Genomic DNA, 19,458 nt, shown 5'->3' on the forward strand with positions numbered 1-19,458 from the left:
TTTGTAAACATTGGAATATTCCATTACAGTCATACTTTTTTAAACATTATTTTTATAAAAGAGCCAACGCAAAAATTTAAGGATCAAATTAATAAATTCGTATTGGCTTAGATATTGAAAAATATACAAAAAAATACATAATTACTCCCAAAAAAATGTTCACGCAGTTAACTCCCCCTTTTTGATGACGTAGATTCTTCCTTTACCTAACACGGCAGCGATTCTGCGATACCAGTGTACGGTGCTCCACTGTTCTACATCGAAAACTCAAGCCAGAAATTATAAAATTTCTTGCTTGAATTTTCAATAAGCTTCCATTACACCAAGACTGTAGGAACGGGTCCACCAAAGTGACAAATTCTATGAATTGAAAGGATTTTCGTGAATGTTCTGACTTGTCTTTCGTAAAAACTGATTTACATTTCACCAAAGTATGGAAGCTTCACATACAAAATCCGTGGAGGAAGTGTTGGATTTTTTTAATGTTGGGGAAGAATCTGGATACACAGATGATCAAGTTAAAGCTGGAATAGAAAAATATGGCCCAAACGGTAAGAATTTATTGAATCGTCAGTCACATGTGTTTGTCAAAATTCTCCATTACTCGAGTACAAAGTAAATACACAAGTTTTTTATGACACGTTGTCGTGATACCATATACCATGTGTATGTTTTTATTAGGTTAGATTTTCATGTTTAACAAAATGAATTTTAATTTCTTTTTTAGAATTACCAGCAGAGGAAGGTATGTACTGTCAAATGTTATCTTTTAGTTTGTGTTAAATAAATCGACTTCCTATTTATAAAAAATATGACAACATTTCAGTGCACATGTTCACAATTATATATGTATGTCCTGTAGCTTGGGAGTAAAGAGTTGTTTATTTGATATTAGTGTATGTATCCCTATTGTAAACTATCAAAATTGGCATGAACTGATGAAATACAAATTAAGATGTAATAGAATGTGTGTACATGTAACTATCTACAGTTTTCTTGTAGACTTATAAGGGGCTCTCTTTTAAATGCACATATAGGACAGTACTGGAATGACATAGAGGATACACAGATTTTGTGTATTCAGAAAGAAAACAGTATTTTGATGATTTTTTGATTTTAACAAATTATGCATACAAGTTTAAAGGAAATGTGTGGTCTCAAACATGTCTAAGGGATTTACCCATGAAATCTGTCAAAATGAGGCAATAATTAATGCACATATATATATGAATCCACAGTTTTTAATTGTAGAAATGCATCAAATAATACACTGTAGCATGTTTAGTAGAAACGCATTGAATTTTTCTAAATAAAATGAGAAGGTATATTTGATTTTATAACATTCATTTCAATTTTCACTGGCATACATTGTATATAGTTTACCTAATAGAAGTTGGATACATGCACACAAACTCAGCTGCTTCGTTACATCTTTAAACTGGAATGAACATCAATAAGATATTTAGAATAATTACCTTGCTTTAGAGTATCTTGAAATGGCTCATTCATCAAGATAAATTTATGTAATGTCTTTTGCAGGTAAACCTCTATGGGAATTAATTCTAGAACAGTTTGATGATTTATTAGTCAAAATTCTTTTATTAGCAGCTGTAATATCTTTTGTAAGTATATCTTGTTAATTAAGCTAGAACAGGAATCAGCATTTCCATAACTAAGTCTGATTATGCCAAACTCAAAACAAAATGCTTGTCTGGTGATACAATCCTTGTATCTGAATATGTCTACATAGAAATATGGTCACTTTGGTGTTTTCTGACAGACAGTAAACAGTTTGAACTAAGTAAGGTCTCTGTTTTGCTGTGAGGGATGTAAAAGTGCACTGCCTCATCTCGCAGAACAGGGCACTTAATATGATGCCTTGTGTAATGAGAGTGCAACACTATCACATATTATTATTGGCCACTTTATAAACAGTAATTTGTAATTCAGTTTACTCTCATATTAGGATTTCTTAAAATGATCTTGTTTTGCCATGGTATGTGTGACAGAAATCATACTAACTAAAAATCAATGGCTTAATGAAGAAATAGAGTAGTCATTAATGACAGCTGATCCCAAAGGTCATAATTATTATTATTTTATTCTAATTATTAATGAAGCTAATAAAGACTTAATTTTGATGTAGACCTTTGTCAATAAACATGAGAAATAAGCTTAAGAAAATGCTGCTCTATGATTTTAAGTTGCTTAAATCTAAATTTCAAGGCAAAAGTTACAGGGTTGGATGAAGAAAAAACACTACATTGTGTAATATATCTGAAACTGCCTTGGGCAATGGGATGATTATGTCTATTGGTCAAGGCAGAGCAAGGCTGTAGTACATGTATCATAATAGGTAATCTTTTGGGTAATCTTATTATAGATAAAATTTGAATGTCAATTGTATACACAAAAAAATAGAAAAAGAATGCTTAGATTCAGATTGAGGTAATATTTTGAATATTTCAGGTATTAGCTTGGTTTGAGGAAAGTGAGGAACAAGTAACAGCATTCGTAGAACCATTTGTAATATTGACAATTTTAATTTGTAATGCTGTAGTAGGAGTTTGGCAGGTAAATATAAGTGATATGTAAGCATATATACATAAACAAATGTATACATGTATATATGTATATGCTTGCATATGCCCATTTTGCATTTGTTCACTCCCTGTTGATTTATTTAACAACTCTGGAAAAATCCTTAACAAATAAAAAGGAATAGATTTAACATGTATGATACATGCCATCATTGTCAAGTCATTCTGATGAAGGACTGTGACGATAAATTCATTCTTTTCAAGAAAGTTCTCAAGTACCCTGTATTATATAATGGATAAAAGATATAACATAAATAAATGAAAGGTACATGTGATATTATGATTTGGTTACAACAATCCTTCCATGATTCCCTCTGTCAGAGACACTTGTATAAAACATCTGCTGAAAGTATACATGTAGGCAGAGTTACATTCTTAATAATGAAGGTTTCCTTTGTGGAAAGCTTTAAAGTGTATTTATATCATATGAAATGTTTATTTCAAGTTCTTAAAGTCATCAGAATGGGTACAGATTTTATTTTATTTCTTTTAATTTGGTGAAAAATTCAAATTAGGTACTTGGTCAAATAAATTATAAGATGTTAATAAACTTGATTAACTTTATAAATGACATTAGCATGTAAAAGAAATCTAGTGCAAAAAACTTTTTTCATTGGTGTTTCTTTAAGAATATCCCAGAAAAATTATGCCAATAGATTTGATTATCTCTTATTGTTAAATGTTAATTTAAAGTTCAACGCATGTACATTTTTATGTTGATTGGAGATTTATATCTACTAGTAACATTTAATGTATTAAAGGGTTTAACAAATAATAAACACTTTGAAAACAGTTTAAATTATTGTCAAAATAACATAGTTTTAAAATAGTATTCAAAAGCTTTGATAATGTTATTGTTATACATACTGAAAAAAAGTATTATTTATATTTACGGTTTATGATTAATAATAAAAAGATTGATTACAAAAAATGACAAAGGAACAAGTACATTTTTTTGTACATATATATATATATATATATATATAATAATAAATCATCTTAAACATTAATGTTACATAAATGCAAAAGATACGATAAATATATGTTAGTAAAATGTATGTTAGACAGATTGAAAACGAAATAATTGAAATTTAAAGAGACGATAAATTCCATCATTAAATTTTGCATCAGTCATGATCAATGCAAGTATGGTCAGGACACATTGTACATACATGTATACATGGATTGTCTTGAAGGTCTTCATGAGTTTTGAATGATGTCAAGATAAATAAGTCATGTACATGCATGTACAAACTGTAACAACATTTTGTGTTATTTATTTTGGGATTGAATAAAGGATAAAACTTAAGTTAACGTTACACATAAATACAGCCTGTATGTCTTTTTAACCTAATTCCTTAGGCTACACAAGTTGTACAAAAATATTAATTAAAACTGAATGAACTAAAAAATTTATATGTACATATGTAAAAGATTTGTTCTTAGGAATTTGTTTAGATATTTTTGTTTTAAATAATGAAATCAGAAAAAGTGCTGAGCAATTGCAGTTATTAATTTGCTTCTAAGGTTTGTGCTTCTTTCCTTATCTTTACCAAGAAGATGGAAAGTTCATTAGAGGGACAAATATATGTGCTTACACATGACCAGGATGGTATCTTAGCAACCTAAATATAAACAACATTTTTACACCTAACCAATTTGCAAAGTTAATTTGCTCATCACTTACTATTACAAACAATGTACCAGTAAGAACATGCGAGAGAGGATCAGAGAATAACAAACTACAAGTGTCTGGAAAAGTCATTTGATTACACAAGATGGAATCAATGACGTAATTATTGTACGTTACATACATGTATGTGACAAATTTTGAGCAAAAAAGTCTAAATGGAATTTTCCTATTTTCGTTTATTTTCAAGTTTCCTACCACCAGGTCTTTGTGAAGTTTAATTTGTAAAAGGTACAACTTTCCTGTGATTAGGCTAAAAAGTTTACCAATAGTTTTTGAAATCGTTATGAGATGACATAAATGTTAAACCAAATGCTAATAGACCCTTTAATTGCTTGTTAGTGTTTAACTTTAATTTTTATGTAGAGCTACATGTAACATTGAAAAATAGTAGATTATACTCGTCCTGAACATGCATGAAATATTTGCCACTGGATGTTAAGCAATTAACAATACATCAATCTTTGAAAGTTACATGTACAAAATAAAAGAAGAAATGAATATTCACCACATCGAAATGTAAACAAATTTGTTCAATTAAAAATTAATTTGTAAGCTCCATACTGCAAAATATTATCATAATTTTTTCTTGTTCATATATTTGGTTAGTGTTAACTACCTTTTACTGGCCCACCTCAAATTTCAATGGCCTTGTGCCAGTGCTTACATCCACCCCTGATCAACTACTAATAGTTAAGAATGCAAAATTTGCAAACATAAGGGAAACATCCTATCTAAATGTATTACATCATAACTGATATTTGGAAGCTAATACAGTCTTTTGAAGATGTGCAGACTTCAGAAATTGAACTTTACATGTGTTACTTGTTACATAAATAAACATTTTCTGACAGATAGTATCAGACAGTATAACAGATGTTCATTATGACTTCATATTAATGAGTTTGATAAGAAGAAAAAAATGGATAACAATATAGATATATTCAACATATTGGGAATTGGATTTAGTTCTTCTCAAGTACATGAAGCTTATGTGGTCAAAGTTTAGGCCCCAATTTACATGTTTCCATTATTGTGTTCCTTTTTCTTTTAACTTGATACATTGTGAGACCTTCAATAAAGCTAGGTTTGAGAATTAAAACCCTTAATAAAACGATACCATGGCCAGTGCTTATTCAATGCTCTTTTTGTATGCATTTCAAAATCTTTTAAACATCATTTTCATCAGTGGGCTTTAAAACCAACATAAATAAAGTACAAGAACAACTGAAAAACAATTAACCGAAAAATGTAAGATTTGCTAGAACCAGCTTAGGATCATTGAATAAAAACATTACTGATCAAATTCTCAATTATTATAATGAATTTATTAAGATTATGTATCTGTAAGTCTAAATCTTTTGTTTAACAACTATTATTTGGTACCCTTCTGAGACCTAACACTCCATTAGAAGTGGTATATAGTCTTATAGACCCAGTGTTTCTAGGCTTTGATTGGATGCCCCTTATGCATCAATGGCTGGAACAGCATTCATTTTTGGTGCATCACAAGATTAAATGTTTAATCAATGGACAGAAATGTTTGAAGCCAATTATCTTTGATAATATCAATATGATCTGTTATCCAGCTGAGAGGAACTTCTGTAGATAATTTAATTACTAGATATAAATGTATTATCAGATTATTGGCCTTTTATTGATGAGGGTCATCAAAGAAGTTCTGTAAGATGTATAAGACAATTGTTCACCAACAAGTTTGAAAAAATGTATCCAAGAGAATGAATGCACAGTTTACACTTTACTAAATTTACTGTGTCCGAAGCCATTAAGGTTGGGTTGGACAAAGTCCAAAAGCATTGTCTGGAATTGTGATTGGCAGCCAGGAAAGTGTGTACCCAGTACCACGTATTAATAATTTGTGTACAACTAGTTTTCAAACCAGATCCCTGAAACTCACAGGAAGAATGCACATAATTTTGAAGTTGCATTGTGCACTGGCTATGTATGAATTTTTTTCTCATTTTTTTCCAGACTTGAGAACTTAATTTTTTCAACATTGATTAGTCTTTCTCAAATATTGCGACTCAGCCATTTGAGGCTGTCCCATTTTCTGGATTTTTCATCATCAGGTACACTTGGTGAATTTGGTTAGATTTGGTAATTTTTTAGGAGAGAAATGTTATCGGCTAAATCAATGTATGAAATTTGAGTCTCTAGCTAATGATAAAAAGGTAGATTTTAGGTTGTTCAAATTCACTGTTATTTATCCTACAGGTACTGTTGAGTTGAGACTCATCACAGATGTATCAGAATACATTTCTTTGATAGTTGATGATACTGCTCTGTATGTCTGATTGACTTTGAAATGAACCATCAAGGTTGTAGAAATTATAGCTGATTGCATGTGCTTTCTCCGTATGTTTTCATGCTTTTGTATGATGCATTTTCTGACATTTCAAGGTGATCAGAATACATTAATATACACACAAGCCACTGTTACAGAAATAGTACACCTGATAAGATTACTGTCTTAATTTGTTGCATTCTTTACCATGCAATTTGACGTCATTGTTCTTAGTGTAATGATAAAGATATGAGAAATTATGACCCAGGCAGGCAAATTTTTACAATTTTGACGTCAACTCTGTTAAGTATAGTCATAAATATTCATGAATTGTATTTGTTTAAAACCTATATACATGATATAGTTAAGATTATCCTGTGCAGAGATTTAATTTTATACTCTGATGTTTATTTTCATGGAAAGTTTTTATTTATTAGTCTATTCATCTTTATTTATAGTACCTAATTACATGCTCTACATGTACCCTGCAGTCATCCTAAACTTTAAGCCAGGTCTACCATTAGTCAGGGTGTGGTCATTGGAATATTCAATTACTGCTGATCTGTTGAACCATTGATTTATTTGGGGTAAATTTCTGATAAATTCATCAAAGTGGAGAGTTCATGAATAACCTAGATTTATCTTTAAAATAATAAAAAAAAAAATATTTAACTCATGGGGGACTATAAATGTACAGGTTGTACATGTACAAACAAGTACAATGCATTTTGATAAATGCAATTTAAATAAATAAATCTTGTTTTCTCAATTTTGCTGGCTTTAATTTTAAAAATCTTAGAGGGAATCGGGGTTAAATGGCATTGCAGCAAGCATGATTCAGGGAATTCTACACAATAATTACAAAACCTTCTATTGCAATTAGAAGTGAAAAGCAAAAATGTAATTGTTCCAGTATTAGCTTAATAGTTTAATCATTAAAGAACAATACCATTTCAATATTAAGATTTCAAGCATGAAAGTTAAACAGCTCTTATTTCAAGCATGTAAACACACTTGTATTTTGTTAAAGAGCTCTAGATGGAATATAGAATTAGAAACGGGTAATATTTTTATTTTGTCTAGTTATGCCACGGGTCTAAGAGTATTGGAAACCTATTTGTTTAATTTAAAAGAAGCTCAATATTTTAAAGCTAATATCTTCCTTCCTTCAAAGTCAATAAATTATTTCAGAAATAATGAAACAAAATGAAAAGAGTTAAACTTTTTTGTCTGCCCAGATATTCACATGTATTACTAATACAGTGGCGGATCCAGGAGGGGGTTCTGGGGGTTGGAACCCCCTTTTTTTTGGACGATCAATGCATTTGAATGGAAGCATATAGTTGGAACCCCCCCCCCCCCCCTTTTACTCTGGGTTGGGAACCCCCCCCCCCCCCCCCCCCCCCCCCTTTTTAAAATGGCTGGATCCGCCACTGCTAATATTCTAATGAACATGTGTTTTAATGATGATTAGAAGGAACAGTTTATATTCTCATCAGATATATAATTGTTGGCAGAGGTTTATATTGGCCAGGTTATTACTGTCCAGTAAAATGTTGTCTAAACACACAACAGTCCAGTTTATTTATCCAGTACATTGTAATTTGTTCAAGCACATTGTAGGTAAGCACATTGACCTACAATGTAAATTCAGTGGTAAAGATTTGACTTGCATTTACAATATTATTTGTTTAGTCAGTCATGTTTTATCTTGTCAGGGCAAATTTCTAATTTTATAGACCAATATTTTGATTTTTTTCATATGAAATTTCTACCTCAAAATTCAACAATGACAGAAGATTATCGTTGAATACAGACATATTTCTACTTTCTTTTAATATGTCAACTCAAAATATTGATTATTAAATTCAATACTGAATAGTCACTGTAAAGAAGATGTGTTGCCTGTTAGAACTCCTGAAAATCATTACTTTTATCCACCTTGTTTCATTTTGAGTATCTCTTATCAAAAGTCAAATGAATGCCTTTAATTAAAATATTCTTTATACTATTTACGATGTATACTAAAATTATAGTCTTATCGCATTGTTTGCCAAGGTAAAACAGTTCTAGTGTTTCAAACTGAATAGATGTAGAAAATGTATAGCTTGCTACTTTCCCAATGAAAATGACTTGACTGCAGGGAAAGAAAATAAAATAAAACCATTTTTTGATGCAGCAACTTCTTGATTTTTTTCAGTTGGCAATAAATATATGTATTTTGATATATAAGTTAAGGCCTTGTATTCAGCTCTTTTTATATGACAAGGGAAACAGTCTCTTTAATAAGGTGAGAAAAAAGAGAGAAAGTTGTATTGTAGAGGTTGGAATCTAATTTATTACAAGAAAAAATTGGTTTTTTAAAGTATCAAGGTGTTTCTGAAAGTTTTGGAAGACAACTACAAAGGTGTTAAATGTATTTCTGTGGAAAAATTATCACAATCTCTTCACTATCTCTGATTGGTAATAATTTTAGTGACACTTTATCTTTTCTTTTTGTCCCTGATTCTCACAAGTTTTTCTTGATATTTATATCTTTTGTAAACATAAAAATGTAGACAAAGACAGAAAGATTGTTAATAAAGAAAGTTAGTGTAAATTTACACCTGGTTTGTCTTTGAAAACTGTTTTTTTTGTTAGTTCATGCCTGTAAACCAGCACTTATTATTTTAATATTGATTTTAATCATCTTTGGTTTTATGTTTTGATGATATGCTCCATGGTGATCCCTCACTGGCACATGCTCCACGGTGATCGCTCACTGGGACATGCTCCATGGTGATCCCTCACTGGCACATGCTCCATTGGTGATCCCTCACTGGGACATACTCCATGGTGATCCCTCACTGGCACATGCTCCATTGGTGATCCCTCACTGGGACATACTCCCTGGTGATCACTCACTGGCACATGCTCCATGGTGATCCCTCACTGGCACATGATTGTGAGCTACACATTTGGTAGAAAAAGACAAATATAAGGACTATTTCAGTGTTTCTTATATTTGCTTCTTAGTAGCTGAAAGCAATATTTTAAGTTATCATGAACAAGTCAATATATTGTTCCACTTGGTTTTCATGTTGATTTACATGGTTGAGTTTTGGGATAATTTTGAGACAAGCTGAATGTGTACACTGAACTAATGCAATAATTTTAGTATTTGTAGTAGGTGGTGTAATTGTTGTACTTATCTACCCAACATATCATTCTTGTACATGTTTGTTCATAGATTTTCAAGGTCCTAAATATAAATAAATTGTAATATAACTTTGTAAATTGTCTTGTTCTGAATGAAAAATTTCTATCTCAAGTATTATTGAACATTTGAGTACACATATATGATAAATACTAATTTTCAATTGACGAAGTTGTTTGGATAGATTTCTAAATATGAACCTATGAAATAAATTAGGTTCCCGCCCAACCAGTTTTGCTGCTGAATTATTTATGAATTATTTTCAAGCCTTAGGTCTATGTCAACTGATTTTCATCAAACTATAGCTATTATAAGGACACTTAATAAAATTAACAGCAATATATATAGAAAAATATTGTGTTGGTTGGGGAAGTTATATTTATTTCTAACAAGTCATTGTCAGCAATAAGCCTCATATAGTGAACTACACCTCGCAAACATTTTGGATTAAGCATTGTTTATATAATTATGAGTCTTGGAATAATAAATATCCACCCTTTCCCTGGGATCTTTTAGTATTGTACAAATGCAATGTATAAATTTTTTGCATCTAAAGTACAGAAACTCATATGTTAAAACCAGTATTAGTATTCACTATGAATTGTAAGACTTTGACCTTTCATACAAATCTATAGACAGGTGTGACAACAATCTTTACAAAACAAATAGGTGACATTGATTTTCAGTTCCAAGAAATCAGATCTAATATCAGTAGGGGTATCATTATTAACAACATATATATCAATGTTAGAACTTATATGGCAGAAATTTAGCCAAATGAAGTGGAAATTAATATTGTTCTGACACATGATTAAATTTGCACTGATATATACATATATTGAACAGCCACAAAATGTTTGCAAGTGCATGTGTTTTGTTCAAATCTAAATTTAAAAGTTTACAATAGATGTTTAAGAGTTTACCTGTATTATTTAAAGACTTGAACAGTGTTCTCCCCAGGATTTTTTGATAGCGCTGTGGTAAGCGCGCGATGATCGATTCATTCACCATTTTTACATAATGTTACATTTATATATAACTACCATGTTGTTTATACTATATTTAATATTCAAAATCCTGCATTTTGTATACATATGCTTTCACTAAAATGGAAAAAAGTTACATTTTAAATATTATGTTTTAAAAATTAAAATGACTAGATAATTTATATGATTTCATTTCATTACCATCCTTCCAATTGTTTTGTGTGAGAGTAAGTATGCACTTTTAGTTGTTTGACTTATAAACTAGTTATACATCCTTTACAACTTCATAAATTTACTGAAGTTTTCAATGACCATGATGACAAGTACAAGACTATTATTTTTTCATTAACTTTTATTAACATTTCTAGTAAATTACAACTTTTCAATAAAAATGAGTATAGTATTTAAAAGGTAGAAATGACATTGCCCTTTCAATAATATTCAAATGTTATCAAAAACTTGCTTAAAAAAGGCTAACATATTCCAAAATGAATATGAAAGAAATCCTATATAATATTTTTTTAAAGATTTTTATCTTATTTTAACATTGAATTACCAATCAAATAAATTATGTTTGCCAATTGAAACAACTACCACATTTAGAGGTTGTGTTTGAGATCATTTTATAAACATTTGAAGACTTGCCATCAGATAAGTTTGTCAAGATTTGACAATACTTCTTTTAGGACTTTCCCTCCCAAATTATCTTCCTTACTGGCTAACATAACTTCCTGTTTACATATATGTAGCATGAAATGCCATTCCTTATCCAAGCCATCCTATGTTTATATTAAATTTAAAACATTATCTAAATGATATATATTGATGATTGGTTGACAAATATCGATATTTTCTATATATTTACACAAATATTTTGTTTCGTTTTTTTCTCTAATTCATTTGGAAAAGAGTGATGGATGGACAACTTATCGTAAAATACGGCCTTGTGATGAATCCCTTGATAACATGAATGCTTCCTTGAAGCAATACAGGTTCAACAGCGGTTGTAAACGTAAAAAAATAATGAAATAATCGTAGATGGTTCACAAAAAAAGGTCGAGACCACGTTATCGGAGAAGGAGTAATGCTTCCCTCATATAATTTAGAAATGAACTTTTCAGCACCAGAGACATGTTTTATATGTCTCTGTTAGCACTGTTCATTACTTTTATGAAGTTTCTGCATCTTTTAAAAGGTAAAACTCGAGGAAGGAAATGTTTATTTGGCAGTAAAAGTTTTGCAAATGGCGCCATTTTGTTCATTTAATATTGAACTGGCCCCTCCGATATTTGACTACGTTGGGTGAATTAACGATCTCTCGGTTATTTCAACCAGTCGATCACGTGATCGGAATGTGTACTAAATAATACCGGAAGTTTGAAAATTCAAAAACTATAGCGCTGATTTTTGATTGGATAGCGCTGCGGTCTGCCCAAATACCACAGCGGTAAATTAGGATAGCGCTGAACATCGCGGTGCTAAAACAGCCTGGGGAGAACACTGCTTGAAAGTAGTCATTTTATTTGCTTTATGATCTACAACTGGTATTTTAAAATTGCTACCTATCAGATGTCTTTTTCATGTAAAACCTGTAATTTGTGTTGTAAAATATGTTTTTGATATCCAGTTCTTTATTAGATAGTTCATATCCAGTTTGATACAGAATATATTTTGTAAACTAGTTTAATGACAAAAAGATAAAGTTGTTGATGTACGCCAAATTTGCTGTGTTCAAAGTGTTTTCAATGTAGAGTTGCATTGCTCAGAATAAATGTTGGACAAGCCAAAGTTGTATAAACACATACATTTTTATACGACCGCAAAATTTGAAAAATTTTTCGTCGTATATTGCTATCACGTCGGCGTCGGCGTCGTCGTCGTCCGAATACTTTTAGTTTTCGCACTCTAACTTTAGTAAAAGTGAATAGCAATCTATGAAATTTTAACACAAGGTTTATGACCACAAAAGGAAGGTTGGGATTGATTTTGGGAGTTTTGGTCCCAACATTTTAGGAATTAGGGGCCAAAAAGGGCCCAAATAAGCATTTTCTTGGTTTTCGCACTATAACTTTAGTTTAAGTAAATAGAAATCTATGAAATTTTGACATAAGGTTTATCACCACAAAAGAAAGGTTGGGATTGATTTTGGGAGTTTTGGTTCCAACAGTTTAGGAATTAGGGGCCAAAAAAGGGCCCAAATAAGCATTATTCTTGGTTTTCGCACAATAACTTTAGTTTAAGTAAATAGAAATCAATGAAATTTAAACACAATGTTTATGACCACAAAAGGAAGGTTGGTATTGATTTTGGGAGTTTAGGTCCCAACAGTTTAGGAATTAGGGGCCAAAAAGGGACCCAAATAAGCATTTTTTTTGGTTTTCGCACCATAACTTTAGTATAAGTAAATAGAAATCTATGAAATTAAAACACAAGGTTTATGACCATAAAAGGAAGGTTGGTATTGATTTTGGGAGTTTTGGTCCCAACAGTTTAGGAATAAAGGGCCCAAAGGGTCCAGATTTAAACTTTGTTTGATTTTATCAAAAATTGAATAATTGGGGTTCTTTGATATGCCGAATCTAACTATGTATGTAGATTCTTAATTTTTGGTCCCGTTTTCAAATTGGTCTACATTAAGGTCCAAAGGGTCCAAAATTAAACTTAGTTTGATTTTAACAAAAATTGAATCCTTGGGGTTCTTTGATATGCTGAATCTAAAAATGTACTTAGATTTTTTATTATTGGCCCAGTTTTCAAGTTGGTCCAAATCGGGGTCCAAAATTAAACTTTGTTTGATTTCATCAAAAATTGAATAATTGGGGTTCTTTGATATGCCAAATCTAACTGTGTATGTAGATTCTTAATTTTTGGTCCCGTTTTCAAATTGGTTTACATTAACGTCCAAAGGGTCCAAAATTAAACTAAGTTTGATTTTAACAAAAATTAAATTCTTGGGCTTATTTGATATGCTTTATCTAAATATGTACTTTGATTTTTGATTATGGGCCCAGTTTTCAAGTTGGTCCAAATCAGGATTCCATATCAAGTATTGTGCAATAGCAAGAAATTTTCAATTGCACAGTATTGCACAATAGCAAGAAATATCTAATTGCACAATATTGTGCAATAGCAATTAATTTTCAATTGGAGTTATCTTTCTTTGTATAGAATAGTAGTTGATAATATATGTTGGAAATTTACCAGACATGACTATGATGTCATTTTCTATTTTTATTTGCCAATAACTTTATGTAAATAACTTCATTGGAAATTTGCCAATATAAAATGTTGCTGATGAAGCTTTTTTTCCTTATCTTATCTAAAATGTTTTTAGATAATGTATGTTGGACATTTGCCAGACATGACTATGATGTCATTTTCTATTTTTATATGCCAATAACTTTATGTAAATAACTTCATTGGAAATTTGCCAATATAAAATGTTGCTGATGAAGTTTTTTTTATTGTTTTATACAATAAACAATGTATATTCACTTTTACTACCAACCAATCTTTACCATTCAGTGATAACAAGCACTTTATTTTACATTTTAATATCTTATGATGTATTTAAAAGAGTAGTTATTGTTGCAAACTCCATTAGAAATTTGAATTGATATCAGTTTTGGAAAAAGGGAAACGGGGATGTGAAAAAAAGGGGAGGGGGGGTTTAAATTTTTCTCATTTCAGATTTCATAAATAAAAAGAAAATTTCTTCAAACATTTTTTTGAGAGGATTAATATTCAACAGCATAGTGAATTGCTCAAAGGCAAAAAAAAAACTTTTAAGTTCATTAGACCACATTCATTCTGTGTCAGAAACCTATGCTGTGTCAACTATTTAATTTTAGATTTAAAAAGTTTGAAGAAATCTTTAATTGATTTGTAAAATCTTGACATTTGTTTTGTGTAAAAAAAACCCATATAATATCAAAAATTTGATCACAATCCAAATTCAGAGCTGTATCACGCTTGAATGTTTTGTCCAAACTTGCCCCAACTGTTCAGGGTTCGACCTCTGCGGTCGTATAAAGCTGCGCCCTGCGGAGCACCTGGTTTGTACATGTATGGGTATAAATACATGTCTCATAATTAGATAAGGATGCTTTAAAAGATTCTTATACTGTGGAATATGTGTATAAGTTAACGATGACTGATTTCAATGGACTAATATATGGGTACATGGGTGGAGAAATCATTGCTATATTGTACATGTACATGCATATTCTTGACAGATAACTATATTTCTATATGCTATCAAACACTAATTAGCTATAGTTTGATTAGCATGTATTTGTACATGTTTTATAAATAAATGATCTTGTGGCAATACACAGTTATTGCCACATTCAATGTAATACTGTTTAATGCCACATGTCAAGATGTACCTGATCAAGTCATATTATTATTTTTATATAACCATATTTATGGTTATATGAATAATAATACCTAATTTTAAAATTTCTGTTGCAGTGACTTGACTGTTAGTGTTGCTATCCACCAATTGCAACTCATTCAAAATTTTGACCAAATTGCAATTTGTTTTATAAAATCAAATTGTTCAACTGGTCAGAATATTGAACAAGTTGTTCAGTCAAAATGTGAAAGTGCAAGGTGATAAAATAAAACATACTTACAATCCTATAAGACTTTAACTCCACTTTATTGATGGTATTACTAAATCAGTCTATCAATCTGTATAGTTATATTATAGCCATTACCAAATCAAATCAAATCAAATATTTTATTGTCATGTAAACTTTACAGTTTGTGACCAACATATATTATTACAATAAACACAATAAACATATATACATACATATTAAACATACAAAATATCAACAGCATTAAAATGTATAACAACAAACAAGTTGTTAAGAGTCCCCTGCCCTCAGTTCTAATGACTTTTTCAAGAAGGATCCTAACTTATTTGTTTGTAAAGGCGATGATGGATTTAGTAAATAATGAATTTTTTCTTCTTCATTTAAATTATTAAAGTTATTATTTTCTGTACATATGTGATGAAAAAATTCATTTGTTAGAGTTTTATTATACTCACAATATAGTAAAAAATGTTTCTCATCCTCTAGTATTTTACATTTATGGCAAAGACGTTCCTCTCTTGGGATTTTAAAATATCTCCCCTTTTCAATCAAGAGGGAGTGATCACTTATTCTAAATTTAGTGATTAATCTCCTTATCTGAAAATTAGATGTATTTAGATAATATTCTAGTTTGTAATCTTTTTTAAGTTTTTTATAGAGAAAAAATTTACTTTTATCATCGATGTTTTGAAATTTATTTTGAATTAAATCTTCATATCTATTTTTCATTTTTAACTTTATATCGTTTTTTATTTTATTTACATCTTTTATGTCCTTACAAGTAGAAAGAATATTAAGGTCAACGTTAGTCTCTTTGACAATATTTTTAGCATATGTATACCATGAGTAAGTTCCTGTCAAATCTAGAGACTGTGCTAGAGAAAAAGCTTCCTTTAACAATGGATTAATATTATTATTATATAGTCTAGCTAAATATAAAAGGGTTTGTGTTTTAATAAAACATTCTATAGGCAATCTTCCTAATTCAACTCTTGCTCCTAAATTGGATGCATTTTTTCTTATCCCTAGAGTAGATTTACAAAATTTAAGATGCATATTTTCTATGGGGGTTTTGTCTATAAAATCAAGTTGATTAATTTCTTTTCCTGAAGTTAAGGCTCTGCTTTTGGCTCGATGAAAAGAAATATATGTATCCAAATATGTTACTTCTGAATTATAGGTCATAATTGGTTTTACTAAAGAATCAAAAAGATTATTTGCTACTTTTATAGGTAGATTATTCAATGATTTAGTATATGATTTTATTGCAAAAAATACTTTTTTTGCTTTTTTTGTCAGCTCTAAAGTACTTTGTGATAAATTTCCATTACATTTTATCAACATTCCCAAAAATGAATATTCTGTTACACTCTCTATGGCTTTATTCTCATAGTAAATATGTGATGTTTCACTTTTATGTTTTGACTGACTAAAAATCATGGATTTAGTTTTGTTTGTATTCAAAGAGAGTTGCCATTTGTAACAATATAATTTAACGTTATTTAAACTGTTTTGTAGACCCTCTTTTGATTCTGACAGGATTAAAAGATCATCCGCAAAAAGAAGGCATCCTACCTTACTATTTATAAGTTTAAGGGGACTTGAATCATTTCCCTCAAAATTTTTTACAATATCATTTATAAAGACATTAAATAAAGTGGGACTTAGTGTGTCTCCCTGTTTAACCCCTCTAGCAATATTAAAATATTCTGATACATAATCTTTATATTTTAAAGATGATTTAGTATTTAAGTATTGTTGTTTTATAACTCTATAAAAAGACTTGCCAACTCCCATTTTACATAATTTATAAAGTAAAGCAGTTCTCCATACTGAATCAAAAGCCTTTTTCAGATCTATGAAGCAGGCATAAATCTTTTTTTTCTCTTTATGTAAATATTTATTAATCAAGGACTTTAATAAAAAGATGCTATCAGCTGTTCTGTGATTTTCTCTGAAACCAAACTGACAATCACTTAATTGTTTGTCAACAATCTTGATTAGCCTATTATTTAATATGGCATTAAAAATTTTGGTAGATTACTTATAAGAGAAATGCCTCTATAATTATTAGGGTCTAACTTGTCACCTTTTTTATGTAAAGGGATCATGAAAGATAATTTCCAAGAATCTGGATAATTACCTGTCTTTAAAATCAAATTAAAAACTTTTACAATAGAATTAATTATCACAGGTTGTGAGTGTTTGAGTATTTCATTCACAATTCTATCTGGACCTGCTGATTTGTTTACTTTAAGGTTTGAAATGACCAGTTTTACTTCAGCAAATGTAATTGGTGCATCAGTTTCCATATTCAATTCAATATTATCTTCTATAATGTTTAGTTCACGTTCCAGTTTATTTACAAAGGATTTATCATATGAGGCTGGTGTACCCTGATCCTGAAAATGTTTTATGATTTTATTTTCATTCATTAAAATTTCAGGAATATCTTCTTCAATATTTGGTTTCTTTTTTATTGCCTTTAGAACATTCCAGTATTCTTTTGGATTATTTTTTAAATTATCTGAAAGTGATTTATAAAGTTTTTGGTGATATTCAAATTTTTTCTGTTTAATCATTTTTTTTAGTTTTTTACATAATTCAAAATATTTAGATTTTAAACTTTTGTCATTTAAGTTATTCTTGATTTTATTTCCTAAATAGTTTATTTGTCTTTTTGTTTCATATACTACATTATCTGACCATACTTGTTTAATTTTTTTCTTTTTCTTTTTTGTTGGTTTAGATATGACTTTACATGTATTTTCTGCAATAGTTTGTAAAATTTTGTTTAGTTTTTCAGTTGCACCATCAACGCCTAGTTTATTGCTATCAAAATGTTCCATCTCTAAATCTAAAATTTCCTTTTTAACATTTTCTGTTGATAGAACATCAATTAATTTTGAAGATGACAATTCTGTCCATTTGTATGATTTTATCAAATGCCATCTCTTCTCATCTAAACATTTCTTCATACATGTATCTGATATAATAGAACAATTCACATATAAGTTTATTTGAACATGATCTGATAAATATGTAAAGTCATTTGTTTTAAGGATGTACACCTCTGAGGAGCCAAAAATTTCTAGAATTAAACTTTTTTTCTTAACCTGATTTTTGGGTTTATAAGACTGTAACAAAATAATTGGTGAAGAAAAAATCATATGGTGGTGCACTTCTTTTCTTGCTATGGCCCTTTGAAAATGCCCAATTTTGATGATTTTCCCATTTTTCATCGATTTTGACCTATTTTTGGGCTATTATCGTGAAAAAAATCACAGTTTCACAATTAAACTTTTTTTCATACTTTCTATAAAGATGAAGTGGACCAATCTGAATAAATTTTACTTGAAAAAACTATAGGTAGGTGTTAATATAAGAAAGTTTTATCATATTTTGACGCTTTTTTGTGTAAAATATACCATGCTGTCAATTTTCTATTTTTGTGATTTTTCTCAGTTTTAAGAACATGATGCATATTATTTCAACTTTTTTGCTATAAATAATTGAAAAAATACATATCTAAGAAATTTGAAAAGACCAAAATGATATGGGATGTACATGATTCTTGTAAAATCACTTTTTGTATCCCTCATCCATTTTCTCAAAATTTTGGCTAAAAATACTGACTTGATTGGTCGTAAAATTTGAAAACTGAATTACTCAAAAACCGTTCGTTGTAAATACACAATTTTTTCACAGAGTTATGTTTGATTATAATATTTTTAAAATTCATTGATATTTTTCACTTGTATCACATGATTTGGAAATAATTCAAGAACGAGATTTCAACGAGACTGAACGAGACTGAAAAGTCAGAAGAATACATCCTTAAAGTATTTTACCTCAGGCAGGAGACTCTCACTTGCAATAGCATAATCAACTGTACTGAACCCAGTATTACACATATAAGTAAAATATCCCAGGGAATCTCCCAAAAAACGACCATTAAGTATACGAAGCCTTGAGGACGAACATAATTCAAGTAATTTATTCCCCAATGTATTCAAAGTGCCCCAATGTATTCAAAGTGCTATCTTGGTTTACTCTTCTGATATCAATATCAGTTAT

At 29.8% G+C, this 19,458-nt stretch overlaps 1 protein-coding gene across 4 annotated transcripts in view; it reads left to right on the plus strand.

Annotated features, from left to right (window-relative positions):
• Positions 1–85: 85 nt before the first annotated feature.
• Positions 86–19,458, plus strand: part of LOC143076130 (calcium-transporting ATPase sarcoplasmic/endoplasmic reticulum type-like) — a 78,718-nt gene continuing 59,345 nt past the window's right edge. For all 4 annotated transcript variants that reach the window (XM_076251788.1, XM_076251787.1, XM_076251785.1 and 1 more), the window contains exons 1-4: positions 86–551; positions 728–745; positions 1,540–1,622; positions 2,470–2,574. In XM_076251788.1, coding sequence (XP_076107903.1) covers positions 434–551; positions 728–745; positions 1,540–1,622; positions 2,470–2,574 — 324 coding nt within the window. In that variant the 5' untranslated portion in view covers positions 86–433. The remainder of the gene's footprint in view (positions 552–727; positions 746–1,539; positions 1,623–2,469; positions 2,575–19,458) is intronic.

Source organism: Mytilus galloprovincialis, chromosome 5, assembly GCF_965363235.1.
Source record: "Mytilus galloprovincialis chromosome 5, xbMytGall1.hap1.1, whole genome shotgun sequence".
Lineage (NCBI taxonomy): Eukaryota > Metazoa > Mollusca > Bivalvia > Mytilida > Mytilidae > Mytilus > Mytilus galloprovincialis.